The following is a 22644-nucleotide window of genomic DNA, read 5'->3' as shown; positions in this document are numbered from 1 at the left end:
GAGCTGACTTGTAATCAGAGTCAATGGAAACAGAGGACATTTTATTAATATGTGGGGCTAGGGACGACAAAAAGTGGGGGCCCCCTAGTGACTAGACTGGAGGAGCTGCTGCACATTTATTTCCAGTTAGAAGCTTTATAGTTGTATAGAACATCTAGTAAGGAGGCTGATAATGACATGTTTGTGACGTCTAACAATGTTTTTCCCAAATTTGTATCTAAAATTAGACGAGCTGGGCCCACCCTTTGTTTACTAATGAAAACCAGGGGTAGGATCAGGTAACAGCAATGTCAACAACACCTCAATAAAAGCAGCCAGTAAACCTCACATAACATTCAAACAAAATGAAAAGAACTGACACCACCAGACCCGTCCTGTCACTCTTTTTAATAATAACCAGACACCAAAAATGTGAAAAAGAAAAAACACATTTTGTAATGTCCTGACTTTTAAAGGAATCACAAATAAGTTCTAAGAGTTGAATGTTGCCTGGTCATACCAAAGCATCTTGATCAGATTTAAGTCCAGACTTTGACTCCAGACTAGGCCGCTCCATAACCTTCGTTCTGATATTTTTTGTTCTTCAGAGCCATTCAGAGGTGGACTTGCTGTTTGGATCAATGATAATGCTTTTGGAGATATTTTAGTCTACTTCAGCCAGGTTCTACTTAAGTGATTTTTTTTTTATTCAACAGGTCTGAAATTGAATTCAGCTTTCAAAATAAAATAAAATAAAATGAAAAACTTAAAAAAAAAAAAAAAAGTGGTTAATCACATCAATGATCCAACAAAGGGGGCAATTAGCTTTGGATAGATTTTTTCCCTTAATAAATAAAATCATTATTTAAAAACTGCATTTTGTATTTACTCTGGTTATCTCTGATTTTAATAAATCAGTTAGGGGGCAAATACTTTTTTCTCAGCACTGTAACTGTAACTGGCACGGGAACTTTATTTTTAGCTGCTTTTAAAATACACCTGCCAGACACCCAATAATAACAACACTGCTGCTTAAGAAGCCTGACGCCTGATGCGGATTAAAATGCTAAAGGCGCACAGACGGTAACTGCAGCTGGAGTTGTTCCCTTTTGTCCGGGTTTGTTACGCTGCAGGTGGCGCAAGACCCATTGCGCGTGCGTGGCGCCCGCAGTTAAGCAGTCCGGCGGTAGTAACGGTGCATAAAGTGTGCTGCACCCACGGGATCGGCTCCGCTGCAGGTGAGTCCGGGACAGATAAGCGGTGAATTCAAACCTCGCTTGTTTCCAGTGTTGCAGTTCGGCGTGCGACCAGAGGCATTTCCTTAAACTTGTTTTTCACCCACAGTGTTTCCCACCACGCTGAACGGGGCTTTGTTATCACCGAGGAGCAGCAGCAGTACTAACTTTGCCATGGCGGAGTGGCCAACTTGTTGATTTTCTTTTTGTTTCGTTTTTCACTCGGGGTAAGTCGTATTTCTTTGTGGTTTTATGTCTCTCTTTTCCAGCTAAGCACCAAAGGAATGTAAAAAAAAAAAAAAAAAAAAAAAAAAAAAGCATTATTCCCACTGGTTGTGGCAGTGTTACTAAATACCAGTGTGCTCGACCGTGCATAATCATTCATTTTTAGCTGGGTGAGATATAATAACCTGTTAGTACAGCTGTGTACTTTTGTTATTGATCCTGACACACAGATAACAGTGGAGGCGCCTCTGGTTCTAAAACAAACAGCTGTAAGGAGCCATGAAGCCTGGCAGCTGTGGATTTTATTTTGTTTGTTTTTTTGTAATGATGGAGTAAGATTTGTGTCCAGTGTGCAGCTCAAAATAAGTTATGGTGCAGTCATTGTACTTAACGAGCTCTCTGCTGTGATAACATCAGATTAGCTGTATTCCTTTCCCTGTTTCTCCTCAGTGTTTCAAATCAAATTCCATATTAAAAAAAACAAAAAAAAAAAACAGTCACGTTTTCTAGAAATACGGAAGTTGAATAAGCCAGCCCTCAGGCAGGGCAATGTTATAGTTTGCTCATGTTGTAGTCTGTCTAAGACTCTGATGATGTTTGGTGCCCAAACCAGGTGGTTCACCAATATTTGTGAAAACATCTCTGTGGAGCTTGTAGAAAATGATTAAGTTTAGCAGACCGTACAGTGGGAATAAAGCCAAAAATAGCATTTATTCTTTTAAAAGTTAGAAATCACATAAATTGGAGTAGGAAATCATCTTGGAAACGTGCAGCTATTCTCAGAAGTGAAACTGGTTTCAACTTTATTTAGCCTGACAAACAACACATTTAACGTTTAAACTGGGGATGCACCGATCCAGCTTGTTCCCGCGAGTGGGAATCTGTGCAAGACTGCTGCTGCAAAATATTTCATTTAGAGTCATGCTGGTTTCTCCATTTTCCTCCTCATCTTCACATGTGTGGAGCTGATGAGAGACAGCCGAAGTTAGATAATATGAATTCAGTGGACAGAAACAGACAGTGGCCTGTGTTGGGGCATATGTCAGTCAAAGCAGCCACACCCTTAACTCCAGCATCCCGGTGGGTTAGTTATTAACAAAAAAAAAAAAAAAAAATCACCCTCTATGAGTTTTTATGAAGGAGGAAACAATCCACAGAGGGCAACAGAGTTTTCTCTTTTATTTATTTATTTATTTTAACCAGGCTGTAAATGTGCTTATTAATGCTGTAAAGGTGGGAATTTTAACATGGAGTTTAGTGCCAGCCTCTAGTGGCCAGTAAAGGAAATACAGTTTTTTTTACCTTTTGCTTAAATGTTCAGGCTGCCCTTGGTCCTCACAGACAGTGTTTGTTAGTCTTTATGGATTATACTTGTAAGGTAAAGACCATGCAATAATAGAAAGAAAACCCAAACAATCAGACGACCCTCTTTGAGCAAGTACTTGGTGACAGTGGGAAGGAAAAAAAACTCCCTTTTAGCAGGAAGAAACCTCCATCAGAACCAGGCTCAGGGAGGGGCAGCCATCTGCCCTGACCGGTTGGGGGTGAAGAGAGGGAGAGAGGACAAAAGACATGCTGTGGAAGAGAGCCAGAGATTAAGAACTAATTATATGCAGAGTGGTGTAAATACACATCGAGAGTGAAAAGAAGTTAGTGAAGAAGAAATGCTCTGTGGATCATGGGAAGCTCCCAGCAACTTATTGAAGCCTATTGCAGTGTAACTAAGGGAGGGGTTCAGGGTCACCTGATCCAGCCCTCACTATAAGCTTGATCAAAAATGATTAAGAACAACCAAGTGTTTCCTTGGTTTATTAATACTGTTATGGCAAATGGAAGGGTACTTATTTAGCTTTCTACTCTAACTGAACAATCAAATTGCTTTTTACTGTAAGCCACACGCACTCATTCACACAGCGCTTTAATTCTATGCCTTTTAAGCACCACTCTGGATGCATCAGGAGTAATTTGGGGTTTGTTATCTTGCCCAAGGGTGCTGATTGGAGGCGTCGGGGCTCAAACCGCTGACCTTCTGAGTAGTGAACAACCTGCTTTACCTCCTGAGCAACAGCCAAGTCTTGTGCACCCTTTCAAAAACAATATCTCCAGTATAATGAGAGTTGTGTAACAGCTGTTCTCAGCAAACATTTGTTTTTATACCTCTGTCTGCCGAACTGTAGAGGAATACCGAGCACAGTGTTTCAAGGCCAAAGAGTCACACTGATATGTCAAAGTAACCAAAGATCATGTTTACACATGCTTTAATAAGTCTGCTGTTTGCAATAATAACTCTAAAAATATCCTTTTCTAAACCATGTCAGAAGATAGCAAAGCAAGTAAAAAGTCTAAACAGCATGATGTGAGATCATCAGCGGCAGAGGTGGCAAAAGTACTGACATTCTGTACTTAAGTAGAAGTACAAGTACTTATGTTAAAAAATACTTTAGTTAAAGTCGAAGTACTGGTTCAACTTCTCTACTTAAGTAAAAGTAAAAAAGTACAGGCTCTGAAATGTACTCAAAGTAAGAAAGTAAAAGTAGTTCTTTGGAGGATGTTTCTACAAGCTATTTTTGTGTAAAACTAACCGAACCTCATTATATATTATTGTAATAATATAAAATAATATTACATGAGAATACAAATGTTATTCCAATCTAAATTTTAATTCTAATGAATGCACTCAGCTTGAAACTGTTATGTAGGACACAAACTGTGAAAGGGAATTTAAACACAGCTCTATTCTCTGTGTCCTCCATAGTAGAGGGTGACTGTGCCTCCACCTAAACACCAACATGAGGATACTCAGGGGTTACAGTGGGATTCAGAAGGTGGAGGAACCCTAAGATCAGCTGTAGTGGCTCTGCATGGGGAGAAGAATCACAGCTTTCTATTGTGAGCTGCAGTAAATGATGTTGGTGTGCAGGCTGTGATCAGCTGACCTGCTGCTGCTGCTCTGAGGTTTACTGCTCTGTGTGGATGAACTGAACTCACAAAGATGTAACCCAGTATTTCACAGCTATCTGAGCTGATCTCCATCCCCTACACTGACAACATACAGGCTGTAGAAATGTTGGATTCAGTGAATGAATCTCAGCATCAGCAGCTTTGATTCAGACTCATCTCTGCTGCTCTGATGTAACCTCTAACTCTGACCATGAACACAAACACTGTGCTCCAGTCCAACACAGAGCTTTACTGTAAATACAGTACAACAAGCTAACCTAAACTGCAGTATTTTCATAGAATCTTTGAATTACACAACGTCGGGATACTTCGGTTTATTTTCCAGTCCTTACCTTTAATTCTAGCCTCTCTTCTTCCTCTCCTGTCCTCTTTCTCCATCTCTGAGTGAACTTCTCTCTCTTTGCTCTCCCTGAAATACAGCAGCTCTTCTTTTAGCTAGCTGTGTAACAAACTGCACACACTTTGTGTGTTTGCTGATATTTGTTGAGCATTTAGAAACGTTGCATTTACCTGCCACACGTTACTCCCTTCGTGCTCGCTCCTCTTCAGTAGCGCTAGCTAAGCTGTTTATGTGCCGCAGCGCAACTTACGGACTCGGTCCGGCCCGCTGTAACCCCTGATTATAGCGCTATAAATGAGACATTAATTATATGGGTTTGCGTATTTAATCCCTTTGTACGAGGTAAGCCCCGATGATGGAGGATACGCCAGTACGATTGTCTCTTATGTGTTATTATTCCTCCGTTTAGGCTCAGATCGTTTGATGTTTGACGGCGCACTGACCGGAAATGCAAACTTCTCTCTGACGTGTTAAAAAGTAACGAGTCTGTTTGAAAATGTAAGAAGTAGAAAGTACAGATACTTGTGTAAAAATGTAGGGAGTAAAAGTAAAAAGTAGTCAGAAAAATAAATACTTAAGTAAAGTACAGATACCTGAAAAATCTACTTAAGTACAGTAACGAAGTATTTGTACTTCGTTACTTCCCACCTCTGATCAGCGGTGATGTGAGTTTAATAAGCTGGTTATCTATTATATCTCTATAATGTTTCTAGCAGCACTAAGACTCTGCTCGGATCCAGTAAAAACAAGTTGTCACATCACAGACATCACTTAGATGGTGTTGGCAGATATGCTCTCAATTGTGCAAAAGGCATGTTTGTTTCCTGTTGTTTACAGACAAGTTATTTTTGTTAAATATTAATGTGGCAGAGGACGCCGACAGCCAATGAGGCGTGTTGTTTTTGACATGTGGTATACACTGGTGGGTGTGAATAAAGTTTTCCCTCTCGCGGGGAGTTGGTTCAAGTCTGGGAAAACTAATGGCTGGTGTGTTTTTGTTCCTCCGTAATGATCGTCGGTAAAGTCTAGGCTTCCATGCCAGGATCTCTGTGCATCTTGTCTCTGCTAACAGGTTATGGGCCCAGTATAGCTTAGACTTGCCCAGAGAAAGTTGTCAAGTGATTTTCCACCGAAAGAAACGTCGCAACGTACAGCGTGTCCGGTGAGAGTTAGCATGCTAACACCATGAGTCGACGGGTCGCCGAGTCAAATAACCGCTGGTCTCGGCTAGTTTTTGACGGAGATGAAAAGAACTATGAACTGTGGGAGACGAAATTTTTGGGCCATCTTCGATTGCAAGGATTGAAAGATATCATTCTGAAGCAGCCTGCCGGCGTCGAGGAAGAAGAGGACAGCGCGAAAAACGCAGAGGCATATGCGGAGCTGATCCAGTTCCTGGATGACAAAAGTTTGTCTCTAGTGATGCGAGAAGCGGCGGACAATGGGCAGAAAGCGCTGAAGATCCTAAGGGACTATTATGCAGGTAAAGGAAAGCCTCGCATAATTAGTCTGTATACAGAACTGACTTCACTCCAAAAGTCTACCAGTGAGAGTGTGACTGAGTATGTAATACGGGCAGAGGCCGCCATCACTGCCCTGAGAAATGCTGGTGAGACATTGAGTGATGGGTTATTGATAGCAATGGTTTTAAAGGGACTGCCAGATTCATTTAGACCGTTTGCTATCCATATCACACAAAGTGAAGTGACAGTGACCTTTGCAGAATTTAAAACTAAACTGCGGAGCTATGAGGACACTGAGAAAATGCGCACCGTAGCATCGGAGGATAATGTCATGAAAGCAGGAACACGGCCGGGTGACAAACCCGCGTCTGAAATTCCAAATGACCGGGGAGCCGGGAATACAGACATTGTGTGTTTCAGATGTGGATTAAGGGGACACAAAGCCAGAATGTGTCAGCGCAAGCAGTGGTGCAGTGAGTGTAAAAGCTCTACACATCGGGACGCAACCTGCAGACGGAAACAGCAACGGGACAACGCGCGAAAAGTTTCTGAGGAACCAAGCGGCAAGGATTATGCATTCCGGACGAGCGACGAGGATCCAGGGATCCAGTCAGGGCGTGGCGTCAAAAAGAAAGGTCTGATGGTGGACACGGGAGCAACTTCGCATATCGTTACGGATATTGCAAAGTTTGTAAAATTCGATGACAGCTTCCAGGCCAAGACACACTACGTAGAGCTGGCTGATGGTACGAAGTGCAACGGAGTCGCAGAGCACAGAGGAGATGCAGAGGTTTGCTTGATCGACAGCAGGGGGCAGTGCCACAAAACAACTCTGAGGCAGGCACTGTACATTCCTTCATACCCACAGGACATCTTTTCTGTAAAAGCAGCTACTTCCAGCGGAGCAACTGTTATTTTCAAGCAAGAGAAAAATACCCTACAGCACAGAGACGGTACAAAGTTTCCCATATATGAATATAACAGATTGTACTACTTGCAAACAGTGAACAAAAGTGATGACCAGTGTAACGGTTGCTATGACATGCAAACATGGCATGAAATATTAGGGCACTGCAATTATGATGACATTCAAAAATTACAAGGTGTTGTCAATGGTATGACAATCAAAGGTAAAACTGATAAATCAGCCCTACATTGCCAGGTATGCACACAGGGGAAGTTTATTCAGACTAGGAACAGGGAGCCTGATGTAAGAGCCAAGGCTGCTCTAGAACTGGTGCACACAGATCTAGCAGGACCAGTAGACCCAGAATCCAAAGATGGATATAGGTTTGCATTATCATTCACTGATGATTATTCCAGTGCAGTGTTTGTGTATTTTCTGAAAAGTAAAAGCGACACAACACAAGCAACACAGAAATTTGTGGCTGATACAGCCCCATATGGGCAAATTAAATGTATCAGATCTGACAATGGAACGGAGTTTATGGGGAAGGATTACCAGGCACTTCTCAGAAAAAATGGGATCAGGCATGAGACTTCAGCACCATACTCGCCACATCAGAATGGTACTGCCGAACGAAACTGGCGCACACTCTTTGACATGGCCAGGTGTATGCTAATAGAGAGTGAGTTACCTAAGGAGTTATGGACATATGCAGTACAAACCGCAGCTGTGGTGAGGAACAGATGTTTTAACAAACGCACAAAACAGACACCATATCTAATGTTGACAGGAAGAAGACCAAACCTTTCTAGGATGCAGAGATTTGGGACAGTGTGTTATGTTTACAGACAGAACAAGAGGAAACTAGACTCGAGATGTGAGAAGGGAGTTTTTGTCGGCTATGACAAGAATAGTCCAGCTTACATGGTCTACTACCCTAACAGTGGGAAGGTACAGAAGCACAGACTGGTGAAGTTTGTTATCAAAACAACTGTAGAGAGAGAGACACAAACTCACATGATGCCAGGTGATGATGATGACTTTGAGGTACAAAACAGGACTAGCAAGACTAGAGAAAATACTGATGTTCAATGTCAGCTTCCAGTAACCATGCATGAGGTGAACAACCAGTCACAAGAATGTGAGACAAACCATGAGGCTGCACGTTACCCTTCCAGAGTGAGGAAGAAGCCAGAATATTTGAGTGAATATGTAACTGGTGAGGACAGTGGTGATCAAGTGTTGACTAACATGGATTATTGTTACAGAGTCATGTGTAACATACCCCTGACATTCAGAGAAGCAGTAACGTCATCTGACTCTCAGAAATGGGTAGGTGCAATGGATGAAGAAATGGAGTCACTGAAAGAAAATGGCACATTTACCTTAACCACCTTGCCAGAGGGTAAGAAAACAGTGGGGGGTAGATGGGTATATGCAATCAAAAACAATGTAGATGGAACTGAAAAATACAAGGCACGATACGTAGCCAAAGGATACAGTCAGAAGATGGGTGTAGATTATGAGGAAACATTTTCTCCTACTGCTAACCTGACCAGTATCAGAGTATTGATGCAAAAGGCAGCGCAAGAAAACATGATTTTACATCAGATGGATGTTAAAACTGCCTACCTACATGCACCGGTAGATTATGAGATATACATGGAACAGCCAGAAGGTTATGAGGTGGAATCCGACACCGATAAAAGATTGGTGTGCAAGTTGAAAAAGTCACTGTATGGGCTAAAGCAATCAGGCAGAAATTGGAATAGGATGTTGCATGAATATTTGAGTGAAAACAACTTTGTGCAGAATCCTGCTGACCATTGTGTTTACACAAGGGTGACAGAAAATGAGAAAGTGATCTTGATAATATGGGTGGATGACCTGCTTATCGCAGCCAGTGATGTGAAAGCATTGACTATTGTGAAAGAAATGCTCACAGCAAGGTTCAAAATGAAAGATTTGGGTAAACTGAAACATTTCATTGGTATAGATTTTGACCAGAGTGATGACTGTGTAAGAATGTCACAGAAAAAATATGTTGAAAGAATACTTACAAGGTTTGATATGCAAGATTGTAAAGCCAGAGTGACACCCTGTGAACAGAAAGTAAGCTACACGGATGGTGCAGACATGATGGACAATGTCAGGAAATATAGAGAGGCAGTGGGTAGCCTGCTCTATTTGGCTACATGCACAAGACCAGATTTGAGTTTTGTAGTAAGCAAACTGTCACAGTATTTCACTGAGCCAACTGAGGAACAATGGACTACAGTAAAACATGTACTGAGATACCTAAAGGGGACATCTGAGAAAGAACTGTGTTACAGAAAATGTGATGAGAAACTGAAGGTCCAAGCATACAGTGATGCAGATTGGGCAGCAGATCTAACTGACAGAAGGAGCACAACTGGATATTGTGTAAGTCTGAGTGAGAATGGTCCTTTGATCTCATGGAAAACCAAAAAGCAATCCACTGTTGCTTTATCTACCTGTGAAGCTGAGTACATGGCATTAGCTGCAACTGTGCAAGAGTGTCTGTACCTGCTACAACTATTAGAAGGTATCGATGGACAGCAATATGCACCGTTTAAGGTTTATGAAGATAACCAAGGTGCGATAGCATTGGCAAAGAATCCTGTTACCAGACAGAGATGTAAGCACGTTGATATAAAGTATCACTTTGTAAGGTCAACTGTGAATGAGGGAAAAATTATTTTGAGTTATTGTCCAACAGATGAGATGGTAGCAGATGTGATGACAAAACCTGCCACAAAAGTTAAGCTGGTTAAGTTTGAAAGGTTTATTTTTGGAGGTTGATTGTGTATCAGTGTATACAGTGTAAGGAAAGAAACCTCATGTTTTTGTTATTTGAAAGAATGACAATGTGAGAGCAAGTGGGGGTGTTGGCAGATATGCTCTCAATTGTGCAAAAGGCATGTTTGTTTCCTGTTGTTTACAGACAAGTTATTTTTGTTAAATATTAATGTGGCAGAGGACGCCGACAGCCAATGAGGCGTGTTGTTTTTGACATGTGGTATACACTGGTGGGTGTGAATAAAGTTTTCCCTCTCGCGGGGAGTTGGTTCAAGTCTGGGAAAACTAATGGCTGGTGTGTTTTTGTTCCTCCGTAATGATCGTCGGTAAAGTCTAGGCTTCCATGCCAGGATCTCTGTGCATCTTGTCTCTGCTAACAGATGGGCTGTCATGTGTAAAGACCCGGTTCAGTCGTCACAGGGCTTTGGCATGGCTGCTGTGTTTTTAGTGAAGATTCCTTTCTGCCAGGCACTGCTCAGGCCTTTTGTTTTGTCTGCCTGGGAGCAGATTAATGCTACTCTGGGTTGGAGCCGCAGAGTTGGAGAGGCAGAAAATTGGGTAGACAGAGAAAATTTAGGGCTGAAGTTCTTTATCAAACAAAGCTAAGTGCCACTCCAGCATTATCTCACTGAATAAACAGACAGGCTTAATGGCAGCCATCATAAATGCACCAGCCAAATTGGTGAGTTAATGTGAGCGTCGCATAATGAATCCGATGTCTTTGGCCTGAGTAGGTTTTAAAAAGATTACTTCAGTGTTTCCAAAACTTGCTGCGTACTGTAATTCTCTGAACTCGTCGCAGACGCATTGATGGGGATCGGTCAGTAAAGATGGTAAAGAACCTTCTGCTCTGTTTTTGTCCTTTACTGACTCTGCTTTCACCAGATCTCTATTTTCATTCCCTCTGCACCGCAAACCCATGACTTCAGCAACCACGGCGCACAGACAAATTGCTGCTTACTGCTCTGTTGAGCTTTTGATAAGCCTTTTTTTTTTTTTTTTTTGTCTGACACAAGGTGTGCATCAAGATGTTACAGCTGCTGGAGCTCAAGATCAGAAAAACATGTTTTTACTCACAGCATTAAATGTGACTAATAGCAGTTGCCACTCAAGAACAAAAACATGTAACTAAAATATTTGTGCCTTTCTGGAATATTTTTCACATTATCAGTGAGTCATTGTTAAAGGACAAATGTCTGCTGTTGTCAGACTTTTGATTTTCTACCCACATCTTTAGTTTGCAGTTTGGAAAGGTTTGGTGCTCATCAAAACAATCAATCAGTCAGATTTTTGGTGGCAGGAAAGTGACAGAATTTTTTTGTTTGTTTGTTTTGATATATACAGTACTGTGCAAAAGTTTTGAGTCACCCATCATTTTTTTTTTAAATATTTTGCTTGGAAGATGGGAAATAGGTTCACAGATTCATTGAAACATACATGGAATATACATCAAAAACACAGCCTGATCTCTCACAGGCAGCTTTCTTATAATGTTTTTTTAAGAAGCAGCCTCCTTTCATTCATTTCATTTCTGATGAGGCTTCAGTGAACAGTAGATGGATCGATTGAAGGACCAGATGCATCTCTCATATTCTGTCAGGTCTTTGCTGCATTTTTTTTCTCTATTTCTAGAGGACACGGCTTTCAGATATTGTTCATCTGCTGTAGATAGTTTTTTTTTAGGCCTGCCACTCCTTCTTTTGTCCTCCACTTGTTGAGTTTCTTTAAACAAACCTTTGAATTCTTTTTAAAATGGTCAGGAATTATTGCTCAAGACAAGACCCAAACGGAAATCAATATTAACACATACACGTCATGTTCTCTTGAAGGAATGAAGTGAAAGAGTGATCATTCAGTTTCATCATACAAGAAGGAACTGTGGTTTCCATATTTTAGTTTCAGTGACCGGTGCCCTACTGTCCTGCCTCTGCGCTCCTTTCTGCACGTGACCTTTTCTGTGCATCAAAGACTCGACACACAGAAAAGTTGTAGGAAGTACTGCATGACCTCGCTGTCCATGAGCGTGATGAGGTACTTACAGCAACAGCGTGCATCAACACGTTTTTGACTGCAAGTTACGGGAAATAGAGCGCTGTCTGTTGTCAGCTGTAGTCTTACGTGTTATCGGAATCATGTTTGGAAGCACCCCTGTCCCCCTATACCTTATTAGTGGAAAACGTGGTGGAATGCTTTGGTTCAGAAGGGGATTTTCTACACAAGATTATGAAATAAAAGTTTAGCCTTGCAGTAATGTTTTTGTTTGTACTACTGAAGGTGATTATAGTGACCTCAGACTGATATGCGGAGATATGCCCCATGCACCAAACAACTCTTTTATTATCTTGATGACCATATGGCAAGTAGCACGCTTATGATGGAACACCAGCTTTGCTTATCTCCCATCCATCGCTTTATGGTGCAGCTGATTAGTTTAAAGCGTCTCCTGACAGTGCCTGTTTCTCAGGATTGATTGACTGGTGTTCGCCTGCACCGTATTAGCAAAGATAATTATCACAGCCTGTTTCTTCCTAATCCTTAATAGAGGGCTGTGACTTTTGCACACATTTGAATGATGTGTTTATAGCAGGGAAGATGATTGCACTGACATGTGAGTGTTTTGTGTGTTTCCATGTCATTATATTTGTCTGGACAGTAGACTGGTGTACTCCTGCTGAGCTACTGAATTTATTCCGGCAGTGTGTGTCTGCAGACATGCGATTGTACTGTGCATATACTCGTGTGCAATACCAATATTGATTTCCTGGCTTGTCATTTTGTTTCTCTAATTATCTACAACCAGCCACGGGAGCGAGTGAGGAGCAGCGGGCATAAATCATTGATTAGGGTGCCCAGGGACGGCAGAGATCGGAGATGGGAAAGTAATTGGACTTGAATTGTTGCCTGCTTGCCCTCCTGAATTCTACATCTCCTTCCTCTGTTCATTTAAATTATACAGATAGCATTCCAAAGTGCACGACAGTATAACTCTCTATGCCACCTTATCTGCCAGTTTTGATTAGGTATCATGCAGGTCATGATACCTGAAGCTCACCAGACAAACAGAGTGGCTGCCGCTGCTAAGAAAACATATGTGCTTGGTTTGAAAGGAATGTGATTATTTATTTTTTTTCACTCAGTCACGATTTTGTGTTTCATGTTTAGTTTAATTTTTTTTTTTATAGCACCACTTTTTCTTCATCTTCTTCTTTCAGCAGCTCCCTTTAGGAGTTGCCTCAGCGGATCATCTGCCTCCATCTCACCCTATCCCCTTCATCCTCTTCTGTCACATGAACCCTCTGCATGCCCTCCTTCTCTACAGCCATGAATCTTCTTTGTGATCTTCCTCTTTTCCTCCTGCCTGGCAGCTCCATATTTAACATCCTTTATCCAGTATATCCACTATCTCATCTCTGCGCATGTCCAAATCATCTCAACTTTACCTCCCTAACTTTGGATTTTGATCTGTGGGTCAGACAGAAGCAAACAAACAAGTATACATTATTTCCATACAAACCTTTTATGGTGAACATGTTTGCAAATACAAATCATTACAAATCAGCATTTGAAGCTGGTCTCTGGTTTCTCACCTAAAGGAGATATCCACCTCCTTCAGCCATGTTAGACATTTAGTTCTCTGCAGTTGGCACACAGTGGGTTTATTGCAGAGTTACTGTAGTTTTCTACCTTCTCATTTTTATTTTCATATTACTTTTTGCTTTTGATTTTGGTTTGTTTTGATTCTCCCGTGTTAAAATTCCACTCCTTTTCCCATTTTTCCTTCATGTATGCAGTGTTCTCCCCTTGTAATTCTTGGAAGCATTTTATATTTTAGAAATATATCTAACCCCTGGGACTGAATCATAAGCCATTTAGAGGATCTTCAGAAAACCTGACCCAACCTTATCCAGATCTTCCTTTTTAATTACTTTAATTACAAAGTGTCACTAAATATTTGCCTCAGAGCCTCATCAGGCAAGCTTCGATAGCAGATTTTTGCTAAATTAACAAAAAACTAAGGATATGTCCTTTTTTCATTAGTCTTAAAAGTTCAGAAATTCATTTAGGATAGTTTTAATTTTTTTTCAAACCTGCTTTTAAAAATTTTAGTTAATTAGAATGTTTTTTCACATCTGGTTTTAGTTAACTGTAATAACCTTAATTTATTGGAGCTACTTTCCTTGAAAACAGTTGCTTGCTGCTACTCCCAAAAGAAACCTATTAGGCTGAACCTAAACACCTAAGTTTTGGGAAAAACCAATGTGCTGAAAACACAAATTTCTGTAACGCTGAGGGGAACTGAAGTATTCTGCTGGTTTACGTTACACGGTCAGTGTCATTTTTTTTATATTACATCAATATAAACATATTCACCTTTAAGGCTGTGAATGTGCTGTCTGTGTCAGTCTGTAGTTAAGTACCTAAAATATCAGCTGCTTCCAGTGTTGACATACTCCGAGTTGCCTTGTGTTACCTTAAGCAGAGTTCAAAGCTTCTGACACCACATCCACGTGCTGAATAATCATTAAAACATTGTATGTATCATTTGATTTACAGCTCTGTTATGATGAATTATTAAGCTCCTATTTTTGTCCTGAGTGTGGCTGTCACATTCTTGCTGTCACAGTTTATAAATAATCTTGTGTGACTAGGTCAGCCCAGCCTTTTGGCAGACCTCAGGGTGGAGACTATGCGGCAGCGTGTTTGTGTGTGTGTGTGTGTGTGTGTGTGTGTGTGTGTGTGTGTGTCCGTCCGTCCCTATCATTAGCTGGTCACATTGCTTCAATGAGCAGGACTGTGGGTGTGTGCCTCTAAAGGCTTTATTTTTATCTCTCACAGCATGCAGGGGAATTAGCTCAAATGGTAGAGCGCTCGCTTAGCATGCGAGAGGTAGCGGGATCGATGCCCGCATTCTCCAATAAAATTTTTTTTATTTTCACCTGCTTTGGAAACCTGCTTTTAAGGGTAAGAGTTTTTTTTTTTTTTTACACTCTATTATCAGTGAAAACAGCAGCAGTATTATTTCTGTAATTCTTTATTTATATCAGCTCATCTTCACATTGACAGTAGGACTGTCATACACATGGTTGTTTACAGCACTGTTCTTTCTGTATGCCAAAAAAAAAAAAAAAAACCTTATGATTACAGTCACTTTTAAGTGACTGAATCTTTACAGGAAGGTTGTGATGAGAACGTGTATGAACAGTTTACCAAAATTATTACAATGATGTGGGCGGAAACCTACAGTGAGTCACAAGGCAGGTAGATGACACCCTCACACACACCAGGGAAGGTTGGTGAGTAAAGCTTTGTAAAGTGTAATTTAGTGTAAATAGTAATATTTCTATATACCGATAAACTATTGTGTCATTTTAGAATAAATGTAGCTCACATACAGGCATGAATGATTACATTTTTATAGCTACATATCTGTGTGTGTGTGTATGAAGGTGTGAGAGAACTAAGAGACCTGGTATTACATCTAGCTGTCTAGAGTGCTTGAAGATTAGAAATATAGCCCCCCTACACACTGTGCATGTTTCAGTTTTCAGGAGTGCTCTTTGGCATGCTTTACTCTGTGTTATGCTTATTGTAATTACAGAAGCCTGCATATACTCACCACCTTTTAAAGCCATATACAAATAACAAAGTGGTGTTACTGAAAGTTTAATGTGAGTTTGTAGTGCCCATCTATTTTCCAGCACTAAATACAGTACTGTGCAGAAGTCTTGAGCCACCCCTCATTTCTTAATATTTTGCTTCCAAGGAGCCAGACTTTCTTCTAATGTTTTAAAAATGTGTGAAACACAGTGGAGGCTTTGTCATGGTTGCAGCCATTGGTGTTGGTGCTCTTGTCAAGCTTTTATTTCAGTTTGCCCCCTATTCCCAAATCATTTCAAAAGAATCTCATTTTTATTTAATATGTGATTATCTCCAACACAATACCCATCCTATTGAGGTTTGGATATTCAGTGTGGGAGTCAGAGGTTTATTTGCTTCAGTTCTCAGATCTCAGCTTTTCCTTTAAGAGCAGTGATTTGCCTGCTAGAGCTTGTAGGATCCAGGATGTATGCTTCTCTTTCCATATCCTTACTGTATTGTTGAAAACTTTGCTGTACAACTAGAGAAGGAAAAAGTGGCGATGACCTGAGTAGTTCTTTTGTAAAACAAATAATAGGTAAGCTTTCATGTTACTGCTTGTCCTTGAATCTTACAATTGCTCCAAACTATGAGCACAGACAGATGCCACAAACAAGAGGTACTGCTCAAACTCTTACACATTCAATTACACTTTATTCAGGTTAGGCTCTGCGAGTCCTCTAAAAGAAAGACTGCACATACAGGTACTAATAGAGGACCCTTTGGGCAAAAACAAGAGCCCCACATCCTTGATTGTTACCAAATGGACTCCAGTTTAGTGCGTTTTATCAAGTTAACCAGACATTTAATGTGAAAATGTTTGCAGACTTGATTCAATGTCATGATGTTTTTATGCCACAGGTTAGCCAGGAATTTTGGGCCTCAAGGCTTTTACAGAGTTGATTTTCAACAACTCGCTAATCGGAACTACACTGCACATGAGTCATCAGCCGATAAAGCAGCCTGCAGAGGACTCTTCATCAACCTTTCTTATTCATCTTTGCAGAGAAATGTTCAGCGGTCCGTTGGCACAGTGCCCCCTTCACCTCCTCTTCCTCCTCTCCCCCAGTTACTCTGCCAGGAGTTATGAAATCATGCTTCACTGTTTGCAACAAACCGTTCATGCGCCCACACTGAGAGGTTCACCTAAAACACACAATTAACACTTTTTTAAAAAACACACACACACACACACACACACACACACACACACACACACACACACACACAAAGACCTTTTTTTTTTTTTTTTTTTTTTTTTGAGCAGCTTTGAAAGATGCCTCACATGTACGCACTCTTGCACACAAGCACAGACGCAGGCTGGAGGGTGTTGGTTGGTTGGTTGGTTGGTTGTGAAACATAATGAGTCACAGTCTGACAAGCCTTTGGAAAAGTGTCTTAGGCAGATCACTTACTCAACCGCACGCTGCCATGAAGGAAATGGATGTGACTGATGTTGGAAGGCATAGGAATAATTAAGATTGTTGATCAATCTGTTTGTGTGTAACAGCCTGGTTCCAGACATTGTGAGATGTGAGTGGGAGCTCAGACAGTCTGCAGTGGTTTTCATTTCAAAACTTGACCAAACGTTTGGCCTACATGTGTCAGAAAATGCTGGAGAGAGCGAAAGATCATTATTTAATTATTTGTTGTAGTTTTTACAGCGTCAACCTGTCAGCTATCGGTAGATACAAAGTGACCCCCTTGTAACGGTCGGCACAGGTAGAAGATCATTAAGTTTCAAGTAGTTATAAGGTATTTGTCAGAGATGTCAATAAGCCCTTTATATCACATAGCATACAGCAGAGAGAGATGACATTAAATGCGCTATCCTACAGCTAATGGATCAATACTTAAACTCTTTAGAAATGATTTCACTAATAGCACTTATGAACTCTGTATTCCTTCTACTCCTAATTTTTACATATATACTGTTAAAAAGAAATCTGCAGTACTAATCCTTTTACTGCTGCTTTACTTTCATCTCCACTTGCTCACAGCTACTCCTGCTAACATTTATCAAATGTGGCCTTCCTGCTTTTATATTGCGTACAGCATAGTTCATACCAAACTCAAACTTCACAAAGGTTTTAGCATTGACTAGTATTAAATAGCAGTTAACTGAATACACTTGTCCAAAGGATAAATACTAAAAGTCCCGAGTTCACAGGGCTCAAGGTGACTGCTTCTATGTAATGTGGGAGGATATCACACAAGTGCTGATCTCTTGTGCCCTCTGGTGGAGAGTTTCTGTCTCTTGAATGCACAGTCATACTGTACCTTGGGCTTGCAGAGGCATTTGTATGCATGATACACACTCTAGCTGTTTTATATTCAATCTGTTTCATCCATTTGTTTGCTTTCATGTTTTCTCTTTAGTTTGTCTAATTGTGGCACGCCACAGACACGTTACATACATGTATTTTCCCTGTTAAATAGGATAAATAGGAAAAATAGGAATCTGTCTCTGTAAAGCTGTCAAGTAAAGCTGTGTGTTAGTGCAGTTACATCCAAAAACTGTAGATTTTTAGCTTATCCAGGCAAATGACTGATAAGCTTTGGAGCTTATATCTGTCCCTCCACAGTCCACAAGAATTGCTGCTCCTCCTAGAGTATTGGACACAGTGATAACCTAATGGGTCTTTATCCAAATTGTGCTCAAGGTCAAGGTCATATTGGTCATTTTACTGGCACTTTTCTGGTTTCACAAGAATCACTGCTCCTCCCGAAGCACTGGTCATATTTTAGTGACGCAAGATTCATTTGTCCTGGATATGACTGTTTGCAAGCCTCCCTGACTACTCAGCGTGCTTTAATTCTCATGAGCAATGAGCAAATAAGTAACTGACTTTCAGGTTAGGTTTTGAGTGGGAATATTGCTTGTTAGTTTAAAGCTCAAAGTACAATTGCCAAAAAATCGCATACATTACGCCACATCCGTCTCATCCTTGTGTTTTTGTTTGCATTTAAATATCATTCCCACAGTGAGCCTGTCACGTGTCTCTCTCTGTCTCTCCTCCAGGATGTGAAGATGCCACATTCTTTCAGCTCCCTCCCTACTGAAACTCACATCTCAAAAACCTTCCCCCTGGACCTGTTCTCCACCATCACACACCCTACAGAGCCTTACACAGCAGACGGCTTCATCCTCAGTCTCAGTAACATCAGCAACATTAGTAGGGCGGGCAACCTTCGCTGCACCTACAAGGAAGATTTTAAGCGTGTTTTACTTCCTGCTGTGTACACCATCGTCTTCCTGCTCGGGATTCCTCTCAATGCTGCCGTCATACTGAAGATATGGAGGAAGAGGCCCAATTTGTCCAGAAACAACATCTACATGCTCAACTTGGCCGTAGCTGACTTTCTGTATGTGATGTCGCTTCCTTTACTCATCTACAACTATGCCAGTCATGACTACTGGCCCTTTGGGGAGTTTGCCTGTAAGATGGTCAGGTTTCAGTTCTACAGGTGGGTTCTTGATTGATTATGGGCTCACTGATCTGATTAATGTGCTCCAGTTGAGAATGAATTTTCCATTGTTAAGGTCTGAGTATGGTTCAAACAAGAAATGTCCAACACACAGCAAAAACCAGAAGTGTTCATATCTGAAGCATTCCATATTTGGACACGGAAGCGAAAGACGATAATGGGAATGGAGATAATGGCATAAACATCTAAGTATACTGGAAGGATTTTATTGTTTTCTGTTATAGTGCACACAAATGTGATGCATTTGCATGCAGTTTGAAGCCTCTGAATATTAATAGCTATTTTGAAGTGATGCAGAGCTGGTGCTTTGGTGTCCTTTGAGAACCAGCCCATTTTTTTGGACCTGTTTGAGAAATGATCATTGTATAGCATTACTGGCAGAAGTGTCTGTTGTAAAGAAGGATCATGGGAGATGGAAACTGTGAGCTGCTTCCATCCAGTCATTGGTGAATTTCTTGTGGTAACTCCTCCTGTTTTCTATTGATCTTGGTGGTTACAACTTTGGCCAGTTTTTTGCCACCAGCTCCAGTCTTCTTTGGGTGGAATTATCTGGAACCAGTTTCCAATAGGGGCCTGATTGCAAGATTGAGTGTTGTAAAAACATTTGAGTTTTTTTTTACTTTGTCCTTTGCAAACCAAATTCCAAATGTATTCATTTTTAATGTTGTAATAATACATTTCATTAGAAGCAGCTGATCTGTGTGTTGATAACAAACATATTAAGTTAAACTGCTTAACAAAAGAATACAGTGTGATAATATTCAGCTTAATGACATTTTCTCCTCCTGCTTTCCTGTTTCAGCAATCTGCACGGCAGTATCCTGTTCCTCACCTGCATCAGCGTGCAGCGTTATCTGGGCATTTGCTATCCTCTCTCAGTGTGGCACAAGCAGGGTGGTCGCAGGATGGCGTGGTGTATCTGTGGAGGGGTGTGGCTGGTGGTTTCCATCCTGTGCGCGCCAACTTTCTACTTTGCAGCAACGGGGCAGCAGCGCAACCGCACTGTGTGCTACGATTTGAGCACACCGACACGCTCGGTAGACTACTATCCTTACGGCATGACTCTGACGTGCCTTGGCTTCTTGTTGCCTTTCATAGGAGTGATGGTTTGCTATTGCAGGATGGCCCAGATCCTCTGCCGCCCAGTGTCCTACCAGGGTGTCTCCATAACGCCCGGGGAGAAACGAGACAGGGCGGTGAGGATGATCATTATCGTGGCTGCGGTGTTCTGCATAAGCTTCCTTCCATTTCACCTCACAAAGTCCATGTACCTGGTGGTGCGCACCCTGCCTGAGGCACCCTGCACAATGAGAAACTTGTTTTCAGTTATCTATAAGAGCACCAGACCGTTTGCCAGCATGAACAGCTTCCTGGACCCTATTCTGTTTTACTTCACACAGCCACGCTACCGCCAGAGCACCAGGAGGTTTCTGGTCAGAGTAACCACTCTGAAGGACAGGGGCAGCAGTGTGTGAGCAAACAGTACTTCTTAAAGCCCCGTTAAGCTCTGAAACCCAGAGATGCATTAGTTTTCGTTCTTTCGTTTTTTTTAAAAACAAGTTTCCTAAGCGGTTGTCCTTCAGGCTTTTATCTATTACTGACTAAAAAAAAAAATGTGTTGAATAACCGTCTGTCTGAAGAAGCCATCTGAAATGCCACATAAGAACTAAAATCAGTGTTATGTAAACTGAAAACATTGACCGTGTCCTGCTTGCATTGGCTTGAACTGGGAATTGTTATCACACAGACTGCGTTTGATTGTGAGAATTCAGGCATTTTGGATTATTACAGTGGATGGGGAATACTGTAACACTGAAGCTCTTATCATAACATCCTGAACATCCTCGACTTTGTAATGTTTACTTTTAAGCTCCACTGTACTGTTTTGTTGTTTTTTTTAATTAGTGAAATCCCTGATTTTTTTTTATCAATGTGCTTTTTTTTTTTGCATTTTATTACACACTGTGATGTGTACTTTAAATTAAATTAAAATTGTTATATGATGTGTTATTATAGATGTGCATTGTGTTGAATTGAAATGCAATTGAAAAGAGGACAAAACTGTTAATTTTAACTTTCATTTTAGGATAAAATCCACTATAGCACTGTTTTTTTTTTTTTTGTGGTGTTTATGGTAGCACGTTAAATCTGCATAAAGCACTAGTCTTTGGAAATGAACTGAGGGGGGGGGGGGGGGGGCGTGTCTCGCAAACCTGGCTGCAAAAACAGCAGCTGCCAAAGTAAAGAGCAACGTTGACAGTGAACAATGTTTATGTTCATTTTTTTTTAATGGAGTATTATGTATTCAAATGAAGGTCTCTCGCTCTGTTTTTCCCTGCAAATGATGTGTTACATTGTCCATGTTGTACTAGCTGTTGTTACAGGCTTTAACCACTGGATGGTGTGTGCACACCACTGCTGTAATCCCACTGCCGCTGTGCTCTGTCATGATAGTGTTGATACAGAGTAGATCTTACAGGCAGAAATAAACTGCTGGTGAGAAAACTGTTAAATATGCAGCTCACAGCGTGCTAGAGTAGGCTGTCAGTTTGTGACTTTTCTCTTTGTGTTCTTAGAATTCTGCAGTGAACGAAGGAAATCCGTTTAAATTATATATTTTTTAAGAGTCATTTAAAGTTAATCGAAGTGGGCAGGTTACAGACTTAAGGGCATTAAATTGACTGTGTTTTTTAATTTCCTATGAGTGTGTGAATCCTTTCAGTCTAGCTGGGATTTATGTACATATGAATTATTTAGTACTCAGTACTGCTTTGATCGCTCTAACTACGTACAGTCCAGCCTGTAGAGATTTGTAATGTTAAACTTCCTTCTGCTCTTTCTTTTGCAGCTGTACAAAGTAAGTCGTCAACTCTGTGATCTGGTAACTTAAAATTTTCATAAAATGAATGTAAATTTAGTTTGCCTTGTAAATGGGCACATGCATGTGTGTGTACTCTGTTTATTGTAAAAGTAATGCACCCTTTGTCCTTCATTTTATACCTGCCTTTCATAGTGGGGCTGATTTCCAGCACCTTTATCTGATCTGTTGGCTGCTTTAGGCCCAGATGAGTAATTTGTCATGTTTTGTTGGAACTGTTGTATTTTTAGTTTTGCCCCATGACAAACTCTTGACAGTGAACAATGCACTGAACTAAACCGCTGAAACAATTTAATTTAAGCCGGTTTAAGCCAATAAGAGCCTGAAATAAACATGATTATAATTTTATGACAGTTGTGTTAACTAGAGGATTTCAGAGCATCCAAACCCATAAGGTACACCAGCCTTCGTCATCATGTGAGCCTCTGAAATGACAATGTGAAAAGCAAATTGAAAATCAGATCACTCTGAAGCTACTGTAACAGGTTAACACTTGATTTAGCTGTTGAGTTTATCAGTCTAATGTGAATGTCTAATTTTGGCCTCAGTAGGAGGTGGTGATGTGCTTGAAAAAGTTATGAACTTCTTAGTGTGTGTGTGCACATAGTGAAAACTCAGTAATGTAATATAATCCTGTGTGTTGTACTACTGGCTTTAGCAAAACGTGAATGTCACAGCTGTCTGTAATGAGTTATGTGTGTGTAAAGAGA

The 22644-nt window shown here is 40.8% G+C and overlaps 1 protein-coding gene and 1 non-coding gene across 2 annotated transcripts; both read left to right on the top strand.

Moving 5' to 3' along the window:
• The first annotated feature begins 1163 nt into the window (after positions 1-1163).
• On the top strand, positions 1164-21201 carry p2ry6 (pyrimidinergic receptor P2Y6). Its single transcript, XM_030743491.1, has 4 exons — positions 1164-1217; positions 1324-1441; positions 18590-19035; positions 19859-21201. The coding sequence occupies exons 3-4, from the start codon at positions 18599-18601 to the stop codon at positions 20529-20531; spliced, it is 1110 nt and encodes a 369-aa protein (XP_030599351.1). The 5' UTR covers positions 1164-1217; positions 1324-1441; positions 18590-18598; the 3' UTR covers positions 20532-21201.
• Positions 14773-14845, top strand: trnaa-agc (transfer RNA alanine (anticodon AGC)). The gene has a single exon. It is a non-coding gene; the product is annotated as a tRNA-Ala (tRNA).
• Positions 21202-22644: the final 1443 nt, after the last annotated feature.

The sequence above is a fragment of the Archocentrus centrarchus genome, chromosome 13 (genome assembly GCF_007364275.1).
Source record: "Archocentrus centrarchus isolate MPI-CPG fArcCen1 chromosome 13, fArcCen1, whole genome shotgun sequence".
In the NCBI taxonomy this organism is placed as follows: Eukaryota; Metazoa; Chordata; class Actinopteri; order Cichliformes; family Cichlidae; genus Archocentrus; species Archocentrus centrarchus.
Note: the sequence above shows the minus strand (reverse complement) of the source record. Positions and strands in the feature narration are given on the sequence as shown.

Bases quoted from the DNA above. Each gene is read 5' to 3' on its own strand.
- p2ry6 (XM_030743491.1), top strand. From the start codon at position 18,599: ATGCCACATTCTTTCAGCTCCCTCCCTACTGAAACTCACATCTCAAAA. The intron at 19,036-19,858 runs GTGGGTTCTTGA...TTCCTGTTTCAG, and splicing joins GTCAGGTTTCAGTTCTACAG to CAATCTGCACGGCAGTATCC.